The 20,111-nt window shown below is 44.6% G+C and overlaps 1 protein-coding gene across 1 annotated transcript in view; it reads left to right on the forward strand.

The window, feature by feature from the left end:
* The window catches only part of LOC115477790 (cilia- and flagella-associated protein 54-like), a 223,810-nt gene that overhangs the window by 91,861 nt on the left and 111,838 nt on the right, over positions 1-20,111 (forward strand). Inside the window, exons 18-23 of the mRNA XM_030214872.1 lie at positions 906-999; positions 5,175-5,327; positions 7,412-7,600; positions 12,884-12,971; positions 16,472-16,666; positions 18,596-18,662. Coding sequence (XP_030070732.1) covers positions 906-999; positions 5,175-5,327; positions 7,412-7,600; positions 12,884-12,971; positions 16,472-16,666; positions 18,596-18,662 — 786 coding nt within the window. The remainder of the gene's footprint in view (positions 1-905; positions 1,000-5,174; positions 5,328-7,411; positions 7,601-12,883; positions 12,972-16,471; positions 16,667-18,595; positions 18,663-20,111) is intronic.

A 20,111-nucleotide genomic window follows, 5' to 3' on the forward strand; every position in this document is an offset into this window, starting at 1 on the left:
CACTAAGTACACGTTAAAGCATGGCGAAGAGGCAAGTTCTAGCTGATGAAACTGTTAAAAATAAAGATCCAAAGACCATTTGAAAGTATATGGCCCCTAGTTACTAAAGCCACGGTAAACACTTACTGCAGGTTAAAATCCAATACTGCTTGGTACGCTCAGGGGTCCTGTAGTAGTTTTGTATTCAGTTCGCGCTGGCCACATGTGTTTGGGCCACAGAGACCTTTTAAAGTTCACTATCTCTATAAATAAAAGGCACCTCCAATGTTCTAATTGAAGCCTCCAGCCGGAAACTTGAGGTGGCATAGATATCCGGTTTAGCAAGTGCACAAAGGAAAAGAGAGTTGCAAGTAAAGCAATTAACTCCTGCCACAGTTGTTTTCTCAGGCACCTGGAGTGGTTGCCCTGGGTGCTTAACAAGGTCAGCTGGAGTAAAGCAATTAACTCCTCCCAGAGTCTTGCCCTGGGTGACTAACAAGGTCAGCTGCGGTGCACAGGGAGGGGGGAGGGAGTGATGGGCCCTTGGCACACACTCTGATTCTCATACGTACACTATCACTGTCACAGACACACTCGCACCCAGTCACACTCTCTCTATCACACACACACACTCGCACATTCCCTCTCTCTCACACAGTCAATCTCACACACACTCTCTCTCTCAAACATACACACTCCGAGGAAAACCTTGCTAGCGCCCATTTAATTTCTCAGAAACGGGCCTTTTTTACTAGTCTAAAATATAGCAGTTTATCAATAGAATGGTGTGGAGGGGCCATGGTATTTATCTGCATCATATTGGAAGTATTTCAGCGCATATGGTGAATACAGTTTCCTTTTCCTTCAGTAAAACATGTGAGTTCTAGTCCCTACGATTAACAAGCTGTATATATTCTTGTGTTTAGATCCATTGCAGAAACATAATTGGAAAACAGCTTCGTGTTTCCACTGTATACAAAAAACGGACTGATACAGATGGGGAGCACGATGTTTATTCAGGTTTGGACAAAGATTTGCTTGTTTGTCATGCATACAGTAGAGAATTTTCATGTTTTTTTTTGCCTGTGTGCAGTAGCACTTAAATGTAGTTATGTATTCACAACTGGGGTCATTTTATAAAAGTCAACAGATTGAAATACCTGCGACCCTCACCCTTGCTCTCAAGATACAGGAAAAGCAAAAATAAAACCGAGGGAGACACAAAAATGTGTCTTCTTATTTAGTTACAGCTGATATCTGGGTTCTTGACAATCACTATACATTCTAGTTCTTGCTATACTAGTGCGAAGTTATTTCCATGAATAAGTCAACAAGAAAATAAAAAGTTCTTATTACTTATGTTTCTCATTTAACTTGTATATATGCTAGGAAAACTTAGCACAGAGGATATGTATGTAAAAGTGTGTTTACCACACTCGTAAGGGCCCTTTTACTTAATCATGCTAGAATCTGGCCTTAGCACATTTTAATGCAGGACTTGGTTTTCCCTGTGCTAAGGTCAGTTTCTACACAGCATAATTGCAGGCTTTTTAAATATATATATATATATATATATATATATATATATATATATATATATATATATATATATATATATATATATTTCCAGTAGCTTGCTAATTATTGGATTAGCATGTGATACTGGTAAAAAGTTAATGCAGGATTACTTACTATTTAAGGGCGTTAGGTGCTGGTACAAAATAAGTACCTGAATATATGTAAACCGCTTTGAATGTAGTTGCAAAAACTTCAGAAAGGTGGTATATCAAGTCCCATTTCCCTTTCCCCCTTTCCCTTATGACATCACAATATCAGAAGTGAGCCAAGTATTGGGCAATCAAGCCATTGTGACATCACTGATGAGGTTGGCTCTTATTGGTGGAATGAGTGGAGGAGTAGCCTAGTGGTTAGTGCAGTGGACTTTGATCCTGGGGAACTGAGTTTGATTCCCACTGCAGCTCCTTGTGACTCTGGGCAAGTCACTTAAACCTCCATTGCCCCTGGTACAAAATAAGTACCTGAATATATGTAAACCGCTTTGAATGTAGTTGCAAAAACCTCAGAAAGGCAGTATATCAAGTCCCATTTCCCTTTCCCTATTTGAAATTCTACATGGAATGTTGCTGTTGCTGCTATTTGAGATTCTGGAATGTTGCTACTATTTGAAGATTCTACATGGAATGTTGCTAGTGGAGGAGTAGCCTAGTGGTTAGTGCAGTGGACTTTGATCCTGGGGAACTGAGTTCAATTCCTACTGCAGCTCCTTGTGACTCTGGGCAAGTCACTTAACTCCTCCATTGCCCCTGGTACAAAATAAGTACCTGAATATATGTAAACCACTTTGAATGTAGTTGCAAAAACCTCAGAAAGGTGGTATATCACGTCCCATTTCCCTTCCCTTCCCATGTTAACTCCATATTTCAGAAATATCATTGGCTCCCGATCAGACAAAGAATTATTCATAAAGTTTTAACTCTTACTTTTAAAGCTTTCCAGATAGGTCTTCCATTCTTACCATTCCATATTCACCTATGCATTTACTTAGTTCCTTAACTGACTATCGTTTAATGATTCCCAACCCTAAACAAGCTGTTCTTGAATCTACTAGACAGGGTTCATTTTATTTTGTTCCCCCTTTTCACTGGAACTCCTTACCAGAGAATGACACAGGGACAGCATTTGTCCCCGTCCCCACCCCATCCACGTGGGTTCTGTCTCCGTCCCCACAGGTTCTGTGCCTGTCCCCACCCCATCCCCGTGGGCTCTGTCCTCATCTGCATAAGCCTCAAACAGTTATGATTTTATATTTAAATCTTTATTTATTAAAGTATAAAAAGGAATATGCTGTGCAACTGTTGTTTATAAATCACAAACAGAAAGCAATAATAAAAACAAGCAACTTGTCTTCTCAGAAGATGTGCTGGTAGCAGGAATGTACGGGATCCCCCGTGCAAATTTTGCTAATTGTGGCCAGCATGTTTGCTTGTTTCTCCAAAAAATCAAAATATCGTCATCTGTATCACTCAAACATAAATAATAGTCCAGTTCATTAACAGGGTTCAAAGTAGAAAATGACACGGGGACAAAGTTTGTCCCCGCCCCATCCCTGCCCTGTCCCCATCCTCATGTCATTCTGCACTCCTTACTCCGTGAAATTCGAGCCGAGTCTTCATTTAAAAAATTTAAAACCTGCCATAAAAGTTGACTTTTCTGTCAAGCATTTAATGCTACCTAGGATGTTTTGCTGCTATATTTTCAACTTTCAGCTTTTCTCTCCCTTAATTTTTCCCTTCTTCGTTTTTTTTGTTACATATGTACCCTGCACTTTCCCACTCATGGTAGGCTCAATGCGGCTTACATGGGGCAATGGAGGGTTAAGTGACTTGCCCAGAGTCACAAGGAGTTGCTTGTGCCTGAAGTGGGAATCAAACTCAGTTCCCCAGGATCAAAGTCCACCACCCTAACCACTAGGCCACTCCTCCACTGTTGCTACTATTTGAGATTCTACATGGAATGTTGCTATTCCACTAGCAACATTCTATGTAGAAGTCGGCCCTTGCAGATCACCAATGTGGCCGCTCAGGCTTCTGCTTCTGTGAGTCTGACGTCCTGCACTTACGTACGTGCAGGACGTCAAACTCACAGAAACAGAAGCCTGCACAGCCTTCTACATGGACTGTTGCTAGTGGAATAGCAACATTCCATGTAGAATCTCCAATAGTATCTATTTTATTTTTGTTATATTTGTACCCCGCACTATCCCACTCATGGCAGGCTCAATGCGGCTTACATGGGGCAATGGAGGGTTAAATGACTTGCCCAGAGTCACAAGGAGCTGCCTGTGCCTGAAGTGGGAATCGAATTCAGTTCCTCAGGACCAAAGTCCACCACCCTAACCATTAGGCCACTCCTCCACTCTTCTTAATTCTTCCTACTGTTATATTCTAGCCTTTAATCTGAATGAATGCATATTCTTTCATCTCAAAATTATTGGCATTTTTTTCTTCTTTCCTCATTTTTAATTTTTATTGTACACCGCCTAAGGCGGTATATCAAGTTTACCTAAATAAATACATAAAAATAGTGTATGCTAACGCAATGCGCTAGCTGGATATCATTTCCCCACCCATTCCCCACACATGACATTTATTTATTAGCATTTATTTACTGCCTTTTTGAAAGAATTCACTGAAGGCGGTGAATCAAACATAAGCAATAGACAATTACAGCAGTAAAAATATTCAAATAACAACACAAAGTATAGCGTGGAGGGGCATAATGGAATGCAAATGCCTATCTCCATGGGCGTTTATCTCCGAGAACAGGTCCGTGAAGGGGCGGACCGAACCGTTTTTTCGAAAAAATGGATGTTTTTGAGCTGGGCGTTTGGTTTTTTTTTTAGCGATAATGGAAACTAAAAACGCCCAGCTCAAAAACGTCCTAATCCGAGCCATTTGGTCATGGGAGGGGCCAGGATTTGTAGTACACTGGCCCCCCTGATATGCCAGGACACCAACTGGGCACCCTAGGTCAGTGCGATGGACTTCAGAAAAGCTCCCACATGCATAGCTCCCTTACCACGGGTGCTGAGCTCCCAACTCACCTCCCCCAAAACCCACTACCCACAAATGTACAACACTACCATAGCTCTTAGGGGTGAAGGGGGCACCTACATGTGGGTACAGTGGGTTTTGGAGGCCTCCCATTTACCAACACAAGTGTTACAGGTAGGGGGGGGGGATGGGCCTGGGTCCGCCTGGCTGAAGTGCACTGCGGTACCCACTAAAAGTGCTCCAGGGACCTGCATACACGCAGGCCTCTAGGACTTGTTGCTGCTATATAACATTGGCACAGCAGTTGACACCTGAAGACTAATCTCTCCGAAAACGTCCTTTATTGGAATAACCGCATTTACTCACAGTTAACTGCAGAGGTTGTGCCCCACTGGCAATAAGTCTCCCTGGTACTGAGATTAGCAGTAGGTCAGAGCTGGCAGAATGCTGTACAATGCCCTCTTTCAGCCACATTCAAGGTAAGAACTAAGTTGTCTAACGTGGGTAACACAGGAAAGGGAACTAAAACTGGCTTACATTTTTTGTTATTTTTTTGGACGGAATCACTTAAACATGCTGTATAATATGTTCAATTAAAAAAAAATCTCTCTTTTTTTTCAGATGTATGGAGAGCAAAAGCTCTAGTCTCTGTGCCCCTGAATGTGATGGATACACTAAAATGTTTTAGAGAGAGCCTAGAAAAATCAAAGTATCACAGCAGAGCACTCAGGCACAGCCGGAAACTCTACGCCTTATTTCTGGCTCATACACAAGGTATAGTAGCTTTTAGAGTGTCACTGCAGGGTAGTGGTGCTAATAAGATTGATCTTTGTAAGAATCCCTTAGAGCTGCAGTGTCAGATCGTTAAACATGGACCAAATTACTTTTTTTTTATAATGGATCCTACTGTGGTTCAAAGCCTTAAGGAAAATTAATTGAACTGTTAATTCAAAATAAGACTGAAACAAGTATTATGAATAATATCAATAACAATAATAATTTGGCTTCATATACATTTTACTTTCAAATAAGGGGGAAAGAGGATGGCCACAGATCAAGTAAAACCAGGCGGGTAGAAGTGAGCAGTCTGGGTAGACCAAGTAGTGCTTTTCTGTCCTTATCTTTTGTGTTTCTCTCTGAAAGAAATGTTTGGAGGATTCGTTTATTATTGTATGAATTTAAACATGTTTTAAAATACGAAGGCACATGCTTCAGGTATACGTGTTCTTTACGAATAAACTTATGATGAATTAAGAGGGCAATTTTCAAAGCTTTTTCTGTGGGTAACCTTCCAGAAAATTGTTACACTTCCTCCTTAATTGTGGGTAAAAGTGCCCGTGTCAGTCGCAATATGTGACTGGATTTCTGTATCCTATGTGCATATAAATGCAGGGGAAAAGAGCTTTTACATGCTTAAGCATCTTAAGTGCTATTCTATAAGGATGTGTGTGAGTGTTATAGAATGCATATTACAGGGGGAGGATGTACATGTGGGAAGAGCATGGGCGGGACATGCATCTGCCATTACACCAGGTCAAGGGCGGACTGACCATTCAGGCAACCAGTGCAGTTAGGGGCCCAATACCTCTTGGTGTCACATCTAACATCTCTCTCCCCAGATCCAGCACTCTCCCCCTCTCACCCCGCCTCCATCCCCGGGTCTGGCACCCCCCTTCTCTCATCCCTCCCCCGCTTTTCCTCAAAAGTTCCTTTCTGTGTACAGGGTCCTGGGTGTTTGCTGCTGACCAGAACCTTCTCTCTGCCACGCCCTGCCCCTCTCTGACGTAACTTTCTGCTTCCGCAAGGGTGGGCCGCAACAGAGAGGTTCCAGTCAGCAGCAGACAGTCCGGGCCCTGTACAGAGAAAGGGATATTTGAGGTAAACGGGGAGGGGGGTTAGAGGGGGGCGTGCTGAACCTGGGGACGGAGTGGGGGGAGAGATATGGAACCCAGTGGCAGGGGACGGGGCCCAGGACCCTCATTGCCAGGGGGCCCGGATCCCTGTCAGTCCACCCCTTTATCAGATCTATGGCTGGTGGAACTGCAGGTGCATATATTTTAGGTTCTCTGTTGCTGACTATGGTATCTGGGTTCCCAGATGCTACTACTACTACTACTATAAATCATTTCTATAGCGCTACCAGTTGTACGCAGCGCTTTACAATTAAACATGAAGAAAAGACAGTCCCTGCTCTGAAGAGCTTACAATCTAAATCTGGACAGACAGATGCTGTTACAGAATGGGCACTCCCTGTGCAGGATCAGCATGCTTAAAAGGAGGCACCTTTTTATAGAGTTGTCATCAATGAGGCTAATTTTATAAAATAGGTACCCAGCACCAGGCTCAGTATCACACATATGCTCTCGCCCAAATTTATACCTGTTCCGAAGAGGTTGTAGATTTCTATATGTATTCTATGCATGGATATGGGTATATTATAAAATACACAAATCCATCACAGCTCCGCCTCTTCTTTCCATGTGTATTTCCCCATGGAAATTTCTAGAAGTTCTCTTTCACATGCAAAACGTTTTGCAGACAGAAAATGCTTTTTTTTAAATTACTGTATTGCTGTCAAAATAAATAAATAAAATTATTAATGTTAATAAAAGTTTTTCTTTTGGTGACTTGCATTGAAATTAAATCAACAGAGCTTTGCGTTCTGCCATCATATGTAACATTATGGGGTTTGAGACTCTTGGTTAACAATTGGCCATCTTTCAGCCCAAATTTCATTGCACAGTTTTAAATGTTAGAATCATGGGATATCAGAAAATTCTAGAAATATTCATGAAACTTAAAATGTTGCTGTACTGTGCAGTTAATGAGCTCTCAAAAATAAATTCATTTCGTTATAGGCCACGACACCTTAGAAAGAAAGCCCACATCTGGAAAGGTGGGATTTCGAGCCAACATCGCAAAGACACAGGTTCCAGTTCCTCCTGATCTCTTGAAAGAAGATTTTACTTCTCTTACTATGGTTCAAAGCAGTGCAATGCTCCCTTCACAACTTTCTGTCGTTATTTCTTCCTACGACAAAACGATCGGTAAGACACTCGCTCACATTTTCTTCACTCTTAGTAATGCAATGGAACTGAAAATAAATCCTACATCACCTTGAGCTACTACTGAAAAAGGTGTGAGTAAAATCTAAATAAATAATAATAACTGCTGGTTTAACCCCAGCTCTACCTACGGATCGCCCTGGCATTAACTGGACAGTACTGTGACATATTCGGCAACGGTTACCTACACAGTACAACTGAATATGTCACAGCACTCGGGGCCGGTCTTAGCAATTGCGGGGCCCTATGCAAGCAGTGGTGTAGCTATGTGGGGCCACGGGGGCTTGGACCCCCCCCCAATTTCGCTCTGGGTCCCTAATTGGCTGGTGGGGGTCCCCAACCTCCGCCAGCTGAAGACTTCATCCAGCGCTGGTCTGTGGCAGTGCCCCCATATTGCCTGCCCTGCTTTCTCTTTCCCTCACGTCCGGCACGCTCCCTCGTGCCAGACATGAGGGGAAGATAGAACAGGGCAGGCAATGCGCCGGAGACCAAAATGTGCCCTCCCACCTTGGGCTCTGGCCCCCTCCCACATCAAGGTCTGGCTATGCCCCTGTTGTGCAGACCAGTTCAGTGGGACCCCCTGCCCGCGCCCTTCACCACCACCATAAGCCATCATTTATCAGAGTTTAAAAGGAGGTTTCTAGCTCTTGGAACCCCACCTCACCCCATACCTTGATGTGCATCCACCACGTTTCAGTAGAAAGCAGCGGACAGCAGCAGCGATTTTCATATCCTGTCAGCTGCAAAGCCCAGAGCCTCCTGGCTGCTACATCCCACCCTTGCAGAAGCAGGAAGTGACATCAAAAGGGGGTGGGACGCAGCAGCGAGGAGGCTCTGGGCTCGGCAGCTGACGGGATATGAAAATCGCTGCCCCTGATGCTCTCTACTGAAATGTAGATGCACATTAAGGTACGGAGCAGGGAGGTGTTCTGAGACAGGAGGACTGACGTGCCAGAGATGCGGGGCCCCTAGCAGCGCGGGGCCCTGTGCGACCGCCCCTGTCGCCCCTGCCTAAGACCGGCCCTGAGAGCACTGTCCAGTTAATACCAGGGCAGTCTATAGGTAGAGGTTGAGGTTAAACCAGCAGTTATGTAGACAGCAGTGATATTTATGATCTGGAAATTGGAAAGTGAAGTGAGATGATTAAATTTGCAGATGACAGAAAACTATTGAAGGTTGTTAAAACACATGTGGACTGTGAAGGAAATTAGAAGACTGCACATCTGAGAGGCAGATGAAATTTAATGTGGTCAAATGCAAAGTGATAGACATTGGGAAGAATAATCCAAATCATACTTACCTGATGCTAGGGTCCACCTTGGGGGTCGGCACCCAAGAAAAAGATCTAGGTGTCACTGAGGACAATACGCTGAAATCTGCCCAGCTTGTGGTGGCGGTCAAAAAAGCTAACAGGATGCTAGGAATTATTAGAAAGGGATGGTAAATAAGATCAAAAATACTATAATGCCTCTGTATCGCTCCATGGTGCGACCTCACCTTGAGTATTGTGTTCAGTTCTGGTCAACATATCTCAAAAAAGATATAGCAGAATTAGAAAAGGTTCAAAGAAGAGCAAGTAAAATGATAAAGGGGATGGAACTCTTCTCATATGAGAAAAAGATAGAGGTTTGGGCTCTACAGCTTGGAAAAGAGACACATGAAGGGAGATATGATTGAGGTCTACTAAATCCTGAGTGGTACAGAACGAGTAGAAGTGAATTGATTTTTTTTACTCTTTCAAAATGTACAAAGACTAGGGGACACTCAATGAAGTTACATAGAAATACTTTAAAAACAAATAGGAGGAAATGTTTTTTTCACTCAACGAATAGTTGGGTGCTGGAACTCGTTGCCAGAGGATGTAGTAACAGCTGTTAGAGTAAATGGATTTGAAAATGGTATGGACATGTTCATGGAGGAAATGTCCATAGGTTGCTTTTGAGATAGACTTGGGGAAGCCACTGCTTGCCCTGGGTTTGGCAGCATGGAATGTTGCTACTCTTTGAGGTTCTACATGGAATGTTGCTACTCTTTGAAGTTCTACATGGAATGTTACTACTCTTTGAGGTTCTACATGGAATGTTGCTACTATTCGGGTTTTTGCCAGGTACTTGTGACCTGGAATGGCCACTGTTGAAAACAGGATACTGGTCTAGATGGACCATTGGTCTGCCCCAGTGTGTCTATTCTTAAATTCATATTGCCAGTACATGCATAGCTAACTGGACAGAGGGGACCACACAAAAAGTAGACCATTTTTGTCCAGTTAGCTATCTGGGTGCTGGTACTGAATATCGGCCAGCACTGGGTCTGCGGCTGATCCAGATATTCAGTGCCAGTGGCCATATGTGGCTAGACATTGAATATACAGGTCAGAATCAGCCCATGGTGATCAGCAATTAAAAAAAAAAAAGCATTGACCACTGTGGGCTGGATGTTGCTCTCCGTTAGACTTTAGCAAAATTAGATATTTATTTTCATTTATTCTGCACTTAATTGCTTTTATGTTGTAAACACATCATTGTCTGACAGAAACACTCAAGGTAGTGGCGGTTTATTTATTTATTGCATTTGTATCCCACATTATCCCAACTTTTTTGCGGGCTCAATGTGGCTTACAGTTCATCGTGGATATGGGAAATAGAGGGGAACATACATTTATTATTAACAGAGAGTTTTGGATTAAATGATAGTAATAAAGCAAAAGATAGTATAAAGCATTTCTGGATAAGTCAGAGGTTATACAGTTACATGTGTTGCTCTTTGTTGTATATCTTGTCGAAGAGATAGGTTTTCAATAGTTTGCGGAAGTTTGCCAGTTCATAGACAGTTCTCAAGTTGCGTGGCAACGCGTTCCAGAGCTGCGTGCTCATATAGGAGAAGGTAGATGCGTGCATTAATTTGTATTTTAGGCCTTTGCAATTTGGTGGATGAAGGGTGAGGAAAGTGCGAGAAGATTTGCTTCCCTCTGTTGGGGTTAAGGGGCTTATTTTAGAAGTGCAATTTGCATTTTAGATTGCATAAACTGGCATTTAGGTGTTTATATTGCATAAACTCCTAAATCCCGATTTTATGATGTTGAGATGTGGAGGGGCATAATCAAACGGGGCGCCCAAGTTTTCCTGATGGCGTCCTCGCAGGACGTCCCCGCGAAGGGGCGGGGGAAACCCGTATTATCGAAACAAGATGGGCAGCCATCTTTTGTTTTGATAATATGGTCGGGGACGCTCAAATGTCAACATTTAGGTCGACCTTAGAGATGGTTGTCCCTAGAGATGGTCATCCCCAATTTCGGCGATAATGGAAACCGAAGACGCCCATCTCAGAAACGACCAAATCCAAGCCATTTGGTCGTGGGAGGAATCAGCATTTGTAGTGTACTGGTCCCCCTGACGTGCCAGGACACCAACCGGACACCCTAGGGGGCACTGCAGTGGACTTCATAAATTGCTCCCAGGTGCATAGCTCTCTTACCTTGGGTGCTGAGCCCCCCAACCCCCCCTCCAAATCCACTACACACAACTGTACACCACTACCATAGCCCTTAGGGGTGAAGGGGGGCACCGAGATGTGGGTACAGTGGGTTTGTGCGGGTTTTGGAGGGCTCACATTTACCACCACAAGTTTAACAGGTAGGGGGTGATGGGCCTGGGTCCGCCTGCCTGAAGTGCACTGCACCCACTAAAACTGCCCCAGGGACCTGCATACTGCTGTCATGGAGCTGGGTATGATATTTGAGGCTGGCATAGAGGCTGGAAAAAATATTTAAAAAATTTTTTTTGAGGATGGGAAGGGGTTAGTGACCACTGGGGGAGTAGGGGGAGGTCATCCCCGATTCCCTCCAGTGGTCATCTGGTCATTTAGGGCACATTTTTGTGGCTTGGTCATAAAAAAAGGACCTCCAGATTTTGTGTTTGTTGGTGGTGGTGGTGGTGGTGGGGGCTTAGGTTTGACATTCCGGGAGAAAATCCCAGACCTGTCAAACCTCTTTTGTTGTTTGACAGATCCAGGCTTTTGACAGCTCGGACCTGTTAATCAACTTCTGTGGGAGGATTGTGCCTTGGTCGCATGCCCAGGCACAATCCTCCCGCAGAAGTACCCCTATGATCAGAGCTAATAGCGCACATAAATTTGCACGTTATTAGCTTTGATCATAGGGGTGTTATAGCGCCACGCTGTTCAGGCGCTATTTTTAGAGCGCTGTTTGGAGCAGCGCGGGTCTTCTGATCATCGGCCCATCATTGAGGGAGTGTTTCCAGGGATGACTGTTACTATGTCACTCGCTCCCTCACATGGACCTGTTTGAGAGCAAGGATCAAACTTTTACAGTTATGGTCAAGAAGAATATGACTCTATATAGTAATAATTTATTCTAGTAAAAGAAATTATTTCAGAGGGGAACAAACATGAGTTTTAAAATCCGTATTTTAGCAGATTAATGTTCTTATTAAAATTATTTCAAAATTGCTGTAGTTCATATTCTAGAATAAACTGATGATTTGAAAACCTAAATATACCACCATAAAGCAAGTATTTCATTTAAATTTTCTTAGACTGTTGTACCCAGAATTCCCACTTCAGGCCCAGGCAGCTCCTTGTGACTCTGGGCAAGTCACTTCACCCTCCATTGCCCCATGTAAGCCGCATTGAGCCTGCCATGAGTGGGAAAGTGCAGGGTACAAATGTAACAAAAATAATATAGATACTATTGGAGATTCTACATGGAATGTTGCTACTATGGGAGATTCTACATGGAATGTTGCTATTCCACTAGCAACATTCCATGTAGAAGGCTGCGCAGGCTTCTGTTTCTGTGAGTCTGACGTCCTGCACGTACATGCAGGATGTCAGACTCACAGAAGCAGAAGCCTGCGCGGCCACATTGGTGATCTGCAAGGGCCGACTTCTACATGGAATGTTGCTACTAGTGGAATAGCAACATTCCATGTAGAATCTCAAATAGTAGCAACAGTGGAGGAGTGGCCTAGTGGTTAGGGTGGTGGACTTTGGTCCTGAGGAACTGAGTTTGATTCCCACTTCAGGCACAGGCAGCTCCTTGTGACTCTGGGCAAGTCACTTAACCCTCCATTGCCCCATGTAAGCCGCATTGAGCCTGCCATGAGTGAGAAAGCGCAGGGTACAAATGTAACAAAAATAAAATAAATGTAGAAGAACATTTCATAGACTATTATTGGATTTCTAATGATTTGAAGCCAGAATGTTTCTCTCTCTCTTTTTTCTTTTTTAAACTTTGGTGGAAAACAGAAGTTCTTCATGCCAGCAAAAAACAAGGACTTAAAGCTCAGGCACTCCATGAACTTGGCAATCTTCACCTGTATGCCAGACATAAAAGGTATCTTTTTCATTAACTTAACAGAGGATTCTGTTTCACACAAATAGCAACGTTTGTCATAGTCTGCCAGTTTGCAATTAGTTACATTAAATTATTACAAGACTAACCCTCATGGGCTGTGGGGCCCCTCTTAAATGATTGTGGTGTAGTTCCCCTTGGCCGCCTGGGGGGGGGGGGGGAGCCGGGGGCAAGATTCCCCTGGGCCCAGCCTCCAAGGCCGACCAGGCACCGGGGTCTCTCTTTCTCCTGCTGGGACCCATGTGATCACGTCATGACAGGATCAGGAGAGAGAAAAGTCCGGCGCCGGGCTGAGGAGGAGCAGACATTGGACTTCAGGGCCTCTGGTTTGGCTGGCGGGGGTCCCCAGGCCCCGCCAGCAGAAGAAGCCTTCTCCAGCGCTGTTCTTCACTCTGCTGCATTGCCTGGCCTGCCCCTGCGGCTGCTTTTTCCCCTCACATCGCGCATGAAATTCAGCATGTGTGATGTGTGGGGAAAAGCAGCCGCAGGGGCAGGCCAGGCAATGCAGCAGAGCGAAGAACAGCACTAGAGGAAGGCTTCTGCTTGCGGGGCTTGGGGAACCCCGCCAGCCAAGATATGTGGAGTTGCGGCTGGGGGGGGGGGCATGGCAGCATAAGTTTGATCCCCATCCATGTGTCTGTTCCCTTGCGCATACACATGCACCCAGTGGCATAGGAAGGGGGGGGGGGACGGTGGGGCAGTCCGCCATGGGGGCACGCCGCTGGGGGGGTGTCGGCTCCGCTGGTTCACTGCTCTCTCTGCCCCGGAACAGGCTATTTCCTGTTCCGAGGCAGAGAGAGCAGGGAACCAGCGGAGCCAACGCAGCTCCCAGCGACGTGCACTCGGGGCGGAGCGGCCCTCCTGACCGCCCCCTTTGGTAAGAATACGCTCCGGAAGGGGGGTGCGCGCTCCGGGGTGTGTATGTGCGTGCGCACCGAGGGGGGGTGCACCATGCTGCACCCGGGGGGGAGGGTGTGCAGCGGCGAACCGCCCCGGGTGTCAGCCACCCTCGCTACGGCACTGCATGTACCTGAATTAAAGAGCTGCTCCTCTCCTGAAGTCACTTCATTGACTCCCTAACCATTTCCACATACAGTTCAAACTCCTCTTATTGACTTACAAGTGCATTCACTCTGCGGCTCCTCAGTACTTCTCCACTCATCCCCAGGAACTCCGTTCATTGGGTAAATCTCTTTTATCTGTACCTTTCTTCTCCACTGCCTAGACTCCGTTCCTTTTTCCTTGCGGCACCATGTGCCTGGAATAGACTTCCTGAGCCAGTACACAAAGCTCCATCTCTGGCTGTCTTCAAATCTAGGCTAAAAGCCCACCTTGTTGATGCTGCTTTTAACTCCTAACCTTTACTCACTTGTTCAGTACCCATATTTTATCATTCCCACCTTAGTAATTCCCCTTACCTCTTATTTGTCGTCTTTGTCCTAATTAGATTGTAAGCTTTGTCGAGCAGGGACTTTCTCTTTATGTCCAGTGTACAGCGCCGCGTACGTCTAGTAGTGCTATAGAAATGATAAGTAGTAGTAGTAGTATGAGGGAGATGTTTAGATCAGGGAGGAAAAGAGCGCATGCACGTTCGTTTTTCAAATATGTGCATGCTATTTTACTTCCAGTTGACTGTTGTAGAAATAACTGGCGTAGACTATGCATATCTTTTTAACTTGCACTAATTAGTGATAAAGTATCCCCTGGATTCTGTATATGGTGCCAAAAGTTGTCCCACCCAATTTGGGCATGCTTCTGAGATGTGTGCACAAGCAAATTGGATAATGAGCTCTGAATCATCAATAATTGGGTGCTAATCGGCACATTAAAATTTGGGTGTGCATCTGCCTGCGTGCTATTCTATAAGGGGGCATGGCCTTGGGAGTCTTGGAGGCATTCCAAATTACCGAATACCGCGTAACTACATCTAACTTGGGTGCCGACATTTACATCAGGTATCAGCGCGTAAAAGTCCAGCGCCCGAAAGTTAGGCGCAGAATCTACATGAACCCCCCACCCTCAGTTCTATAAAAATCACCAAAAATTGCATGTACAAATTTGCTCACACAATTAATTGAATAATGAGTTAATTAATGCCAATAATTGGCTTTTTAACAAGCAATTATTGGCACTAATTAGATTTAATTAGCATTTATATGTATAAATTTTGGCATGGGATCCGCGCCTAAAATTTATGTGCAATCTAAAAAAAGGGGTGCGGAAACAAAAGGGTCATGGGTGTAATGGGGACATTCCTAAAATGAATGTGCATTGTTATAGAATAACGGAGATATGCACCTAATTTAGGTGCATACATTTGCACCATGTTTCAGGTTGATGCAATGACCATGCCTAGGTTACCATATCTTCCGGATTTACCCGGACATGTCCGCTTTTTGAGGGTATGTCCGGGCAACACGGAACGGGTTTTGGCCAATCTGCCCGTTTGTTCCGGATTCTGGACAAACCAGGCAGGCTGGATGGGGCGGGCAAAAACGGGCAGATTGCTATCCTCCCCTCCCCGTACTTAACTAGTGCCCTGGTGGTCTAGTGACCATCTTCCGCCTTCGGAACAGGAAAGAGGCCCCCTCTTGTCTGCCGCGGAGCAACTTGCTGCCCTGCATGCATCCTTGTCTTGTTGCTGATCCTCGGAGCCGATTCAAAATGGCCACCGAGAGTTGAAGGGGCCCTCAGCGAGACTTCAACTCTCGGCAGCCATTTGGCTTCGGCACCGATGATCCATCAACAGGAAGGAGGCATGCAGGGCAACGCTCCGGACAGGAAGAGGGGGCTCTTCCTAGTCCCAAGAGGTGCACCTAGACCACCAGGGCAGTAGTAAAGTAAGGGGAGGGGGGGTGACGGGGTATGTGAAGGGGGGAGGGGAAAATGTAACAGGGGGCGGAGCGAGGGTGTGACAGGGGGCGGGCAGGGTGTGAAAGGGGCGGGGCATGTGTCCTCCTTTTTTGGGGGACAAAATATGGTAACCCTAGCCATGCTTAAAGTTAGGCACGATTTCTGAGTGTAAGCGATATTCTTTAAACCTTATGTATCTTTAAGCGCTTTTTCTGGGACCGATTTTTTTTGTCGCCATATATAGAATCTAGCCCTGAATGTTATTCTATATAAAGTGCATGCCCTTTATAGACTAGCATTTCAACACCCAAGTTTCGGCACCATTTACTGAATTCTCTCCTATGTGCATAAAAAGTGTGCACATATTTTGTATCTGCTCTGGCTAATGAAAAAACCCACTAGAAAGTAGTGCTGTTTAGACATGTACTATCAGACCATTCATGTAATATACTTTAACTCATTCCATTAGTGAAGTGTTTAAGATATGCATTTCCAATTATATTTCAGAGTTCTGGTTGATCGTAGAAACCTTTTTTTTTTTTTTTAGCAGAAGGTGAAAGTAATCTTTGTATCTTTTACTGTGATATAACTAGGCAATATGAGATGACTAGTCTTTGGTTATGTTACAGAGCAACTTTTCAATGTTGGTGTCAAGCCCTTGATGAAATATTTAATATGACTGATGTCCTTAATACTTGGCAAGAACCTGACAGCATCTCAGAATATTCAAATTTGAAATCCCCAGATTACAGTGAACGATTTCTGTATCAAGCTGGAATATGGGGCTGTTTGCAAGCAGCAGTGATAACGGCAAAAATAGCTCAGTAAGTATTCTGAAGTGAAAATCTTTTTAAGCTTAAGGTAGACATTGAAGAATATTCTACCCAATTAAATTGAGTAAAGGGTCAATGCTCAAAATCTTCCACGAGCAGGTAAATTATCTTTACACTGGTATTCAGCTGCACTCACCTGGTCAGTTGTGTAACTTCTCAGTGTTTGAGTGGATAGATTTGGGTCTTCCATTTGCATAATCATAACTAAATTTAGCCACTGCTGAATTTCATGTTACCTAGCTAAATTTAAAATCTCATTCCACACTTTTAGCCCGGTCCCTTTTTTGCAGCATATTTTGCGATTTTAACTAAATAGAGGGGCCACATTTTTATACAGATTTACACAGCTAAAACTTGATTTTACCTGGATAAATCTTTTAAATATTGTCCCATAAGTGTTCTCCCTTTGTAAATTTGTGAATGAATCTACGGAATCTTAGCGGAGATTGGGTGGCGACGCCGGTATTTGGAGAGTAAAACTGGTGCAGGGCGGACTTCTAAGTGACTGAATAGATATGGATGGGCTGGAGTGGTAAATTTAAGGGGCTTCGACGTTAGCTTCAGAACTTAGTACAAGAACAGTACTGGCCAGACTTCTACGGTCTGTGCCCTGAGAAAGGCAAGGACAAATCAAACTCGGGTATACATATAAAGTATCACATACCATGTAAAATGAGTTTATCTTGTTGAGCAGACTGGATGGACCATTCAGGTCTCTATCTGCCATCATTTACTATGTTACTATACATAGTAAACATAGTAGATGACGGCAGAAAAAGACCTGCATGGTCCATCCAGTCTGCCCAAGAAGATAAATTCATATGTGCTACTTTTTTATTTGTACTGTCCTCTTCAGTGCACAGACCGTATAAGTCTGGCCAGCCCTATCCCGCCATCCCAACCACCAACCCCGCCTCCCAACCACCAGCTCGGCACAGACCATATAAGTCTGCCCAGCACAATCCTCGCCTCCCAACTACCAGTCCCGCCTCCCACCACCAGCTCTGGCACAGACCCTATAAGTCTGCCCAGCACTATCCCCGCCTCCCAACTACCAGTCCCGCCTCCCACCACCATCTCTGGCACAGACCGTATAAGTCTGCCCAGCCTATCCCTGCCGCCCACCACCAGCCCCGCACAGAACCAGATAAGTCTGCCCAGCACTAGTAAAAACCAGCCGGGTTTTACTTCCAGTCCTTTCCCTTAAGCCAATGGAAAGTAAAACCGGCTGGCTCAATCCGTCCTCCTTTGTCTGGAGCCATATGGTAACCCTATCCAACTGCAGCGCCACACTGCTCTCTCCCCCCTCTCCTTCGCCTCTCCTCGGGCGTCCTGGCATCTGTCTCGGAACCTCTTCCCTCCCGTGGTGGCGGTACAAGTGTCCTCAGCGCCTGCAGTGATTCATTCTTACTGCTGTGCCAGCCCCACAAGGCTTTCATCTGCTATGTTCTGCCAGACAGAACAGGAAATGAGTCAGAGAGGGCTGGGACATTGCAGATGAAGCCTGCAGGGCTGGGGCATGCAGCGAGACTGAATCTCTGCAGGCCCGCGAATGTCTGTACCGACATCGGGGAGGATAGAGTTCAGAGACAGAGTGCAGATGCCGGGATGCTGGAGAGGGAGAAAGATGTGGGGTAGGTGAAAAAAACACCCCTCTTATGTTCTTAAAAAATATCTCCGGGAAGATATTTGACGTGTGTGGTTGGGTGGGTGAGGAGGGGGCACAAGCGCTTGGAATGGCCCATCTAAAATATCAAGTCTGGCTAGGCCTCTGATGGCCACTCCTGGAGCGTTTGGTGGGTCACTTTCAGAAGTCTTATTTTGTGTATCCAGTATGACGACATTCCTGATGCTGGAGTAATCAGAGACGCATGGAAGAGAATTTATTTTCATAACGATACATTTGTTGCATTTATGCAGATACATTTTGACTTCAAATGTGAAACTGAGGACAGAGTGCTGCATTCTATCTTCTTTTCTCTTCAAGGTAAAGATTGTAGCACATTATAAACTACAGTAAAAGAACCCTTGAAATTAGATTCCAAACCCCAGACTGCCTAATCTGTTACACAAATTTAGGGACCCTTCTAGTAAAGGATGTTAAGCCCTATCATGCGCTTAGCGTGTGAAAAATAGGCTACTGCAAAACAAATTAAAGCGTTTAACAGTATTTCTCCTGTTAGCATTAACTGTTTTCTTTTAATTATTTTTTTTAGAGGGGGTGTGTCATACTACTACTACTTAACATTTCTAAAGCGCTACTAGGGTTACGCAGTGCTGTACCATGGCTGAGAATGGGTCTGGAAGTGTTAACCAGTTAGTGCGTTCGCATTAGCTTGGGCTATTTGGCTAATGCTGAGTTATAACACGGTAGCATGAATTTTCTGCAAGTCCCCGACAGCTAATGGAATAATGAGTGGAGGACCTGCAAAATAATAAAAAAAATGCATCGAGAATTGAGCTTAGGTTGGAGCTGCCTAATTTAGCCACCCAGAACTACATGCTGCTGACGATGGTGATCTCAATCTAGCTGCCTAGACTGTGCCGAAAATGAGCTTAATTTAACTTGTCAAAATTTGGTTATGTAGTAGTATACAGTGAGGGGCATTTTCAGTATGACATCTAAGTCCAACTTTGCACATTTTGCTCAAAACGTCCAAAATTCAAGTGGGGAATATAGCCATTTTCAAAACAGAAAAATATGTGTTTTTTCCCCCCAAAATGGCTATTTGCTATATGTTTTTGTGCTTGTTGCATTTATCTTTTTGGTCTATTTTTGAAAAAAAAAAAAAAGTGCAAGTGAAAAATGCACAAAATCTAAGCCATTGGGATGTAGGATGAGCCCTAAAATACTGGAATGCTCTCCCGCAGCACCTCAAATCGCAAGTGACCACATCCTCTTCAAGAAGTTGCTGAAGACTTACTTCTTTGCCAAAACTTATTCCCCTAGTTACTCTTCTGATTGATACCACCCTTCATGATCCCCACCCTGCTTGGTTTCCCAATGTTAGCTACTGCTCCTTCTGTCTAGTCTTTGTCCCCTTTGCAATATTTCCTTTATTGTAATGTTCTTAATTTTCTGTAAGCCACATTGTGCCTGCATGAGTGGGAAAATGTGGATACAAATGAACCATAAATAAATAAATACATACATACATAAATAGTAGGCTGGCCACACAGACATCCCAGGAGAGCAATGGGGCATCCTAGGGAGCACTGCAGTGGACTTCAAATAAATGCTCTCAGGAACATATCTCACAGTTGCTCCCCTTATCTTGTCTGCTGAGCCCCACAAAACCTACCCAAAACCCACTCCCCCCAACTGTACACTACTACAATAGCCCTTATGGTGAAGGGGGCACTTATAACTTCTGCGGAGGCGGGACACAGGGAGGAAGGCCCGAAGGGAGGCGAATCCGATCTGCCACTGCTGCGC

Source organism: Microcaecilia unicolor, chromosome 9 (assembly GCF_901765095.1).
Source record: "Microcaecilia unicolor chromosome 9, aMicUni1.1, whole genome shotgun sequence".
Lineage (NCBI taxonomy): Eukaryota > Metazoa > Chordata > Amphibia > Gymnophiona > Siphonopidae > Microcaecilia > Microcaecilia unicolor.